This window comes from Brachionichthys hirsutus, chromosome 8, assembly GCF_040956055.1.
Source record: "Brachionichthys hirsutus isolate HB-005 chromosome 8, CSIRO-AGI_Bhir_v1, whole genome shotgun sequence".
Taxonomy (NCBI): Eukaryota; Metazoa; Chordata; class Actinopteri; order Lophiiformes; family Brachionichthyidae; genus Brachionichthys; species Brachionichthys hirsutus.
The window spans coordinates 15,653,960-15,663,975 of NC_090904.1; the positions used below are offsets into that span (position 1 = coordinate 15,653,960).

Sequence of the window (10,016 nt, forward strand, 5' to 3'; positions counted from 1 at the left end):
TGCTGGGTCTATAAATGCTTTAAAAGTCTTGCTGCTGTCTTTCAAAGGATGGAAGAGAGAACTGCTGGAGATTTCTTTGATGAAGTTCCAGTAAGGATTCATGCTGACAAGTTCTTATTTACAGTAGAAGATGGACTTCAGGGATCGTTGCAAGCAGGAGCTAGCGTAGCACTGCCAGGGTCTGACCTTAGGGTTTCCCCTAAGCCGGTCCCAAGCAGAGGGTAGCCACAGGCCCCTACCAAAGGAGGGGTGCTTTGTAAAGTTCCATGAAGTTGCGCAGGTCTGACGAAAAACTAGGAGACAAATCATGTGATCAGAGTCCGATATGATGAAACCTCCAGCAAGAAGGCGGATTATTAGGAACTGTTTAATTATAAAGATAATCTCTAGCCTTTGATCAGTCAGCCAGCAGAACTTGTGTAAAATTAATGCTTTCAAGGGATTGTGGGATTTCTAAACTTGAATACATGCCACACTTTAGAAATTGTGTATCTGACTAAAGCACAGATTCGTCTCCTGCGTCCACCTCCGGAGAACTTCAAGTAAGGAGCTCTGGACATTGACACAGGGAGCGCTAAAGCAAGATGCCAGGATGCCTGGTGACATCATTGCTACAGTTTCTGCGTGAAATAATCCACGAGATTGAAAAAGATCAAAATGATATGAAAGTACAAAGTACTCTGAGTAGAACGCACACTGAACGATCCGACACTTTGTTTTGTTTAGCTTGCCTGACCTTTCGCTCACTGCTTTGTGGTTTAGTAAGTTTAATGTAGATAAGGAAAATGTTGCTAGGCAACCATCACTGCAGATGGGACGATGTGACCTGAATGCAGAATGCATGATTCAGAAATGTTACATCAAAGCAAACACAAGACCGTTTCAGCACGTATTCCCAGCCCCTGGGAATGTGGCCACGCTGGGACTTCCACGTTCTCCCACGTTCTCCCACGTTCTCCCACGTTCTCCCATGTGACCGAGCCGTCGGTCATCCCGGAGCTGAGCGCCTCCAGCGGGAAAAGGCCGTTCAAGCCGCTTTGATTTATTCAGCATTTGACTAACCTTGCTCTGAACCCCCCCCCCCCTGAACGGTTCACATCCATTTTGGCCCTCCTCTTCCAGCGTACTACATGCGTCCTCAATTTAGGGTTGGGTTTCATCCCAACATGCTTCTTCTCCCTCTGCTTTCGCAACAGCCCACTCACAGAATGAGAAACAGGCCTCTGCAGGAGGCTTGGATTCGCTCTCAGCAGAAGCCCCCCCATCAACCCCCCACTCACAATGCGCCGCCCTATCATGAGCACACAGGAACCCTCCTGTGTTTGTTGTTCGCTGGGATTAGGAGGCTCGTCTGTGTGAAGCTGGGAAGACCTTCTCTTTGGCTTGTCCATGGATCCATCAAAGTGTTCCATGAAGGCAGGTGTTGAGACAAAGTAGAGGCCGTGATCTTCTCATCAAAGTAATACCACAGAGCAGTGTGGCTGCTTTTAAAGCCACTGTTTTATCAGTCGGATATATTTGAACAAAGACAGTCTTGATCATCATGAAAGAGGTTTAGTTTCCTGGAAATAATGTCAGAAACATTCTCAACACAATGTCTAATGGACAATGAATCCCCCCCACACCCACATAGCCCAAACCCTCCTTCAGCACGACGACCGTGCCGCACGGCTCGCCGTCTCCGGCGACCCACGCCTGTCACTCGGCTGGTGTTGCCTTCGTTTGACTGAAAGGCCCTCATGCACGACACCGATGCCTCTCAAAGCGACATCTCATCAAGATGGCGTTCTAGCCTGTGGGCATTTGAGGAAAAGACACGCTGTTCTTTCAGCGATTTAATCCCTAATCAGTCGTGTAATGCAACAGAAGCATGAAGTAAATATATGCTTGGATCTCTGTCAGTCGGGGATTGCACAGACGCTTCTGGATGGCAGAATATAGCCAGAGAATACAGGCTCATCAATGTAGCCCTAACCCTAACCATTGCACCAAACAAATAAAAAAAACGGTAAAATCCTAGCTGGAAGGTAAGTAAAGACATTTCCATAAATGCAGAACTATTCGACACCAAACCTTTGTTTTTTGTATACTTTTTGATGTCAAAATGTCATTCTAGTGCGTAGCTTTTTTTGCAGTTGCCCTTGAATGACAGTAAACGATCTCTGGATCTACATGAGATGAAAGCACGCATCGCTTCCTCCTCTTTGGCTCCAGCTGCTCGTTGGCTGCCGCCGTGTCTTGTGCCGGGGGGGCCAGTCTCCCGCAGGGACAGGCCATTGTTCATACAAAGGTCCACATTTTCTGTTTCCTACATAATGTCATCAATGACAAAGCTATTTCATGGCCCTAGAATTCCCAGGGTTAGGGTTAGGGTGAGCACATTCTCTGATTTCAGGGAATGTGCTCAGGGTCATGCACCAAGGTCAAAATAAAATATAAACACAATATGATCTATGATTAGAAATGTGTCAGACGGATCTAAGATTTTAGAACTGGATTGAAAAACAATATTGTGATCTTTATGCATTCACCGTCTTGTGTTCTGCCGCTTATCTGAAGTACGTCTCACGGGTTACGCTGGAGCCCCTCCCAGCTGACCCTGGACCAGTCACAAGCCGGTCGCAGGGCCGCACAGAGACAGAAACATTCAACCCAAGAAGACACCGGGGGAACAGGCAAAGTGCACAGACGTGCCCTGGTGGAACTGAACCCAGTAGGCAGCATCACTACCCCCTGCACCACCCGTCATCGTCATTATATGCCATAAGGCCATTTCCTTTTGCAGCCTCTGGATGGCTGCTGTTCTGCTCGTCCACGTCCAGCGGGGGTCACACCAGTCTTGCCGTTACATTTAATGAATTGCTCCCACCCCCATCACTGTTTTCTGATGGAAGACAAAAAATAAAACACAGCGCCCACAAGCCTGTGTTTTATATTTTGACATCTTCACAGCCAATCAGCTTTAAGAATAAGTACAAGGCGTTATCACACTCCTACGTGACTCATATCGCAGACGAAATCAATCTGTACCTCCCAGATGTTCACAAAAAAAAGAAGAAAAAACAAAAACTCAGCACGTCACTAAAACTCAATTTTATTATCTTGTTTTGATTCAAAAAAATATTAAAATGAGAATATAAAATCTGTGTAAAAACAGACTGAACGTGTTACACAAAGCTACTGGGACAGCCCTATGCATGGCTTGTGTTGAAAGGGAAAAGTGTTCAGTTGTCCACAGCAGACATGGTCCCACACCTGCAACGGACACCGAGGTGAATCCTGGACTTTGACCCGCAGTGACAAGCGCTTGGCTCAGTCCCTTAGTCCCGCCTCCTCATCACGGTGTCTCTTCCACATCCAGATGTCTTACGGTCCCACATTTATAACACCTCAAAGTCGATGAGGTGGCTCTCACAGTGGATGTGCAGTCCGGGCTCATGTCCTCCCTTTGAAAGTGTTCATGCAGGTGTAACTCCCCGAAAACTTGTGGATTTCTTCAAGTGCAACTTGTGGCATGAAACTAAAAAAGACGAGAGTAGAAATGTTCAGCACAAACCAATCAATGCGAACAAGACCAAACAAACACAGCGCCGAGTGAGACATGTCTTCGACCTTTTGAGCATGACGAGGACATGCATGGTCCAGGGCAGATAGAGGAAGGCCTTGTTGGCTCGGACTGCATCCACGGTGCTCTGGGCAACCAGCTCTGGTCTGAGTGGAGGAAAGAGCCGTGGAAACCTAGAAAAGAGTTATCAGCCTGATTACATGGACAATGAATCCCCCCCACACCCACACAGGAACCTCCCGTGTTCCGGACATGCTCTACAGCCAAGTCTACAGATGTCCTCTGAACTACAGAAGCATGGGACACATTGGACAATCATGTTCTCTTTAGGAAAACTGGAATTCCCATCAATGAAAACCCTCCAATAGTTAAGATAATCCAATCTGAACTAAAAGAATGAACACTTCCACCTAGCATCTTGTCCTACCTGACTCTCATGCCCTGGAACATCTCTGTATTGGTGTGAAAGGGCAGCACGGTGGTGCAGCCGACGCCGGGACAGTCCAGCAGGCCCAGCGTGAGGCTCTCCATGAAGGCCAGTGACGATGCCTTGGAGGTGCAGTAGTCTATCGCCCCGGGGATGGGAGACTGGGACAAGATGGAGTTCATGCACACAACGTGGCCGTGCTGCAGCTCCAGCATCCGAGGAAGGAAGGCCTTCGTGGTCTGGGATGAGGACGGAAAACGGTCAAATGAATACTGCTAGAGGAAAAATACGAAAACAACGAGGTTCAGCTGCGCCAGGAAAACGCCCTTACTTGAAAAAATAGTCTCGACTTAGATTTTAGCGAGTCTTACCCAAAACTGTCCCATGGTGTTGATGTGCTGGGACTTCAGAAGGGCGTCGTCATCGCTGTTCATCAGACTTTTGCCGTGGACTACGGCCGCATTGTTCACCAATATCGTAACGTCTCCAACCTGAGACGGAAGAGGCCCAACAATAGGAAGAAAAGAACACTCGCATTTCACGACGAGCTGCAAATGCGTTGCACCAGAGCTGCAAAAAATCCCCCAACCTGATTGAAATATTTCAGCTGAAGTGTGATCTATAGAGCAGATGGAGCGCGAGCAGCTCAGAGCCTGTGTGCGTGCAGAGGAGACATGATACCGGCGTACCTTTTCTCGGACCACCTTGGCTTGCTTGTACACCTCCTCCCGGTTGGCCACGTCGCACACAAAGTAATGGCACTCTGTTCCCGAGAGCGAGATCTCGTCGGCTGTTTCCTTCAGGCACTTCTCCGTCCGGCCCCACAAGATCACCTGGCCAAAAAGAGAGGTCGAGGAATGCTTCCACTCAGACGACTGTCGCGCTTGAGTGGAACACAAAATGCCATTATCAACACAAAAGTGCATCTTTTGCTCAGGTTTTCTGGAAATGAGACCCGGTGTAAAAGTGGAGATCGTTTGAGTGGCAATGTTCTTTTCATCCAGCGAACGGAGAGGCCATTTTCATTCCAACAAATAATTTGCGTGCGAGATTAAAGGCTCGGGAGTTGCAGACTATAGGAAGGCCAGTCATTTGAGCAGGGCCCAGGGGGCTGGATGGAGGTGGGGGGCAGCGATCGGGCAATTAGATCTGTCAGTCTTCGGGGTCAGGGAAAGGTAATGAAATCAGGGGGCGAGCCCTCCTCGTCTCTCAAACACAAATTCTCAAAGAGATTACATGGCCTGTTGGGCAGATGAGCCCTGTCATTTCTGGTCAGAGACTTTGAAAGTGGTGTGTGTGTGTGTGTGTGTGTGTGTGTGTGTGTGTGAAGTGCTGAGGACGCCAGTGTGGGGTTTGGCTAGTCGCCCGTGACCAAGGTTAATATTTGAGCAGAAAATCGCGTGGAAAGTGATCTCGTGCGTGGGAGCGACAGAAAGACGGCGTGTCTCTGACCAGCCTCCCGTTGCTACAGAGGAACAGAATTTCGGACCTTGCATGTATTAAAACTGCAAACTTGCGGTATCCGTTGAAATATTCTCGGCATTCATCTGGAGCCAAACCAATGTAAAATGACTGCGTTACGCTGCACGTGCACATCCCTGAGCGCTTGGCTCCCTCCGAACGGCTCCTGTTCGACTCACTTTTCATCATTTTGGTTTTTGCTTCGTTTGCAAGCCCATTTAACCCTTGTGTGGCGTTCACATTGTCGTTACTCAGCCAGTGTTCGTGGGTCTGATGGACCCGTTGCATTTTGTGGCTTTTAATGCCTCACAATGAAACTTTTTATGTTAAGTAATGACTGAATTCAGATAAACAACTGAAACCTGCTAATCGGATTTGAGCCCGACAGCACTCACACCGTGCGCTGCTGTCAGGCATCACACGTGCACGGCCCTCAGAGCAAACAAGCGTTGCTGTCACTGATAAACCAGAAATACTTTCCTGTCTTCTTATTCTATAAAGGAGCATTTCGGTATTTGACAAATAATACAAGGCTTGACACAGGGCCCTGAGGGAGAGAGAGAGAGAGAGTGCCATCCAACCCTCGCTGCTGTGCAGTCGATGTGTCTCACCGTGCTCCTCCGTCTCTCCTGACCGTGTGGGTGGGTCGAGCCGTCTTTTCACACCCATTGTATGGCCAGCACAAAGCGGGGGCAGCAGGAGTTCAGGAGGCAGTCGCCTGCCGCTGTCTAATTACTGTGGAGCCCGCAAGGTTAGCTGCAGGGCAATACCCAGCTGGGAGCGGTGTGCGTCCCGCCTCCAACACACACACACCTGCTGCCAGGGCATCAGTTTGGGTCACCTCTCAGTGTCCTTTTCTGAGTCGTACCAACCACAAAGTTTTCAATTCCTGAAAACACTTTCTTCTTGAATGATTGTTTCAATAAATAATAGCAAGAGGTAATATCGTATCGCTCTGTGGTACTCTAAACACGCCAGTACTTTGGCCTGGTTTAGTGGCTCAGTAACCCCCCCCCCTTCATACACAAAGGAAGGCCTGGTTCCTTGGCTCTCCACTTCCCCAAAATAATTGATCAGTGGCGCCGTAAGTCTTCCTCAAACCGTGAAAACCCCAAAGCCACAGAGACGGAAAAGGAAATCCAGGTGCAAAGTGGGGTGAATGGGGGGGCTCGTGGAGGCTGGCCCCGTTGATAGTTACCCTCCTGTTCCCTGTTATCACCTGTTCAGGCGCATTACCATAGGGGTTGCTTTCATAGCCTTCGCACCTTGATAACGGCCAACAATGGGGCGCTGAAAAGCATGGCGGCGTCCTTTGTTGTGCAGCTGCAATGTAAAGCTGAAAACCCACCGGTTCCTTCTCGCCATTGGAAGCCCGAGCGAGGCTGTTCCTGCGTCATCGATGCGTCGACCTACTCAACTGGGACCCATGTAGGTGCATAGTTACAGCCTGCCGATCGGAGCAGGGCGGCTTGCTACCATTCTCTTCCGTGTCTGTGTCGACACGTGACTGCTGGAGGGACGGAAGTACCTGCGTCATGTCCCACAAGGACAGAGCCTGCCCTGCCGGGACTAGGAATTGTCTACTTGGCCACCAGAGAACTTCAAGCCAACGAGTAGGAGTCCCTCACTTTGATGGACGATGGGTTTATCTTGTGAAATTGGCAGGACAAAAGAGATTACTTGAAAAAGAAATCCAGTGAGATTATTGATTTCCAATTTAAGGCTTGCAAATATCACATTCAGTCGGTTCCAACCGCTGCAGCGTAATCCCGTAAAGTTTTGACTTAAAATACGTAGAGAGTGAGGTAACAAAGTCATCACTCATGACCAACGAGCAGTGAGTCAACTTGTCTGTTCGTCTCATCTGCTCTCTGGGACAGTTCTTGTCATCAATGATTCTGGAGAAAGAGCTGATTGATGAGCCTCATTCCCAAGAGCCCATTCAGAAGTTTTGGGTTGTTGACCCGGCGATCACATCTTTTTCTGGAATCCCTGTGTGTTTAGAAACAGCAGCATCCATCTCTGCAACCAATCTGAACGAGTCAGACCAATCCAGGTTCATGTAATCTGTGAGTTCCTAACTCTAAAAATAGTAGAATGGGGCTGTTATATGAGCGGCTATGGAGGAGGTCAGCAACCTTTCATTCATCCCGGACTCAACCCAGACTCATCCCAGACTCATCCCAGACTCAACTCAGACTCATCCCAGACTCAACCCAGACTCATCCCAGACCCAACTCAGACTCATCCCAGACTCAACCCAGACTCAACTCAGACTCATCCCAGACTCATCCCAGACCCATTCCAGACTCAACTCAGACTCATCCCAGACCCATCCCAGACCCATCCCAGACTCAACTCAGACTCATCCCAGACTCATCCCAGACTCAACTCAGACTCAACCCAGACTCAACCCAGACTCATCCCAGACCCAACTCAGACTCATCCCAGACTCATCCCAGACCCATCCCAGACTCAACTCAGACTGATCCCAGACTCATCCCAGACCCATCCCAGACTCAACTCAGACTCATCCCAGACCCAACTCAGACTCATCCCAGACCCAACTCAGACTCATCCCAGACCCAACTCAGACTCATCCCAGACCCATCCCAGACTCAACTCAAACTCATCCCAGACTCATTCCAGACTCATCCCAGACCCATCCCAGACTCATCCCAGACTCATCCCAGACCCATCCCAGACTCAACTCAGACTCATCCCAGACTCATTCCAGACTCATCCCAGACCCATCCCAGACTCATCCCAGACTCAACTCAGACTCATCCCAGACTCATCCCAGACTCAACCCAGACTCATCCCAGAACCATCCCAGACTCAACCCAGACTCATCCCAGACTCAACCCAGACTCAACTCAGACTCATCCCAGACTCAACCCAGACCCATCCCAGACTCAAACCGGACTCAACCCAAACTCAAACCAGACCCATCCTAGACTAATCCTAGACTCAACCCAGACTCATCCCAGACTCATCCCGGACTCATCCTGGAGTAATCCCAGACTCATCCCAGACTCAAACCGGACTCAACCCAAACTCAAACCAGACCCATCCTAGACTAATCCCAGACTCATCCCGGAGTAATCCCAGACTCAACCCAGAGTAATCTGAGACTCAACCCAGACCCATTCCAGACTCAAACCGGACTCAACCCAAACTCAAACCAGACCCATCCTAGACTAATCCGAGACTCAACCAAGACTCATTCCAGACTCATCCCGGACTCAAACCGGACTCATCCCAGACTCAACCCAGAGTAATCTGAGACTCAACCCAGACTCATCCCAGACCCATCCCAGACTCAAACCGGACTCATCCCAGACTCAACCCAGAGTAATCTGAGACTCATCCCAGACTCAACCCAGAGTAATCTGAGACTCATCCCAGACTCATCCCAGACCCATTCCAGACTCATCCCAGACTCAACCCAGAGTAATCTGAGACTCAACCCAGACTCATCCCAGACCCATCCCAGACTCAAACCGGACTCATCCCAGACTCAACCCAGAGTAATCTGAGACTCATCCCAGACTCAACCCAGAGTAATCTGAGACTCAACGCAGACTCATCCCAGACTCATCCCAGACCCATTCCAGACTCAAACCGGACTCATCCCAGACCCATTCCAGACTCAAACCGGACTCATCCCAGACCCAACCCCCGACTCAAACCGGACTCAAACCGGACTCATCCCAGACCCATCCCAGACTCATCCCAGACCCATCCAAGACTCAAACCGGACTCATCCCAGACTCAAACCGGACTCAAACCGGACTCATCCCAGACTCAAACCGGACTCAAACCGGACTCATCCCAGACTTGGCACACAGAATGTTGCCCCACAACAGGCGACCCAGACCTGCCCTCTGGTTGACCTCAGGTGTTTGCCCTGGAACAGAGGGCAAAGACTCGGGTCCCTCGTCTCTGCTCGACTTGCTTTCACAGAACAGTTGGTAGGGGGCCCGCTGGAAGGGGGGGGGGGGGGGGGGGGTCTCAGGCTTCTGGTTTCGGACACAAACTAAACCACGATCAGCCCGGGCGCACCGAGCCGAACGGACGCGGTCGGATCCGTTACCTTTCTGCAGCCCTGCTTGGAGAACTCTCTGGCGAGGTGCCGCCCGATGCCTCGTCCCCCGCCGGTCACCAGCACCAGCTCCTTCGCCAGGTCCTTCGCCAGGTCCTTCCTCCTGCGTGGCCACGCCGACAGCAAACTCGCTCTGATGATGGAGTAGAACATTTGCACCGGGAACAAGAACAAGCGGCACGCGCTCTTCCACTCCATGTCGAAAAGTGCCGTGTTTTCGTGAGAGATTGTGCGCACGGTTTGGGTCCAACTAAACCGCGGACGCAGCGACGAGGAGCGGCCCGGAGAGCGGCGTCATCCGGACACTGTGAGCCGCAGCTCAGAAACTGCAGAAAGAGGCTTTCAAGGCAGCCTTGCGTGGCTCTCAGGTCAGCAGACGCGCACCACGTTCTCCGCGCATTAGTGAGTGGTCATTACGCATGGCAGCAGCTGGCAGAGACGTGAAGCGCGCGCTCCGG

At 50.4% G+C, this 10,016-nt stretch overlaps 1 protein-coding gene across 1 annotated transcript; it reads right to left on the reverse strand.

Annotated features, from left to right (window-relative positions):
• Positions 1-3,107: 3,107 nt before the first annotated feature.
• Positions 3,108-9,937, reverse strand: dhrs3b (dehydrogenase/reductase (SDR family) member 3b). The gene is made up of 6 exons (XM_068742607.1): positions 9,550-9,937; positions 4,682-4,825; positions 4,364-4,483; positions 3,993-4,231; positions 3,613-3,738; positions 3,108-3,520 (listed from the first exon to the last, which is right to left on the reverse strand). Exons 1-6 carry the CDS (start codon positions 9,754-9,756, stop codon positions 3,436-3,438), a joined length of 921 nt encoding a protein of 306 aa, XP_068598708.1. The 5' UTR covers positions 9,757-9,937; the 3' UTR covers positions 3,108-3,435.
• Positions 9,938-10,016: the final 79 nt, after the last annotated feature.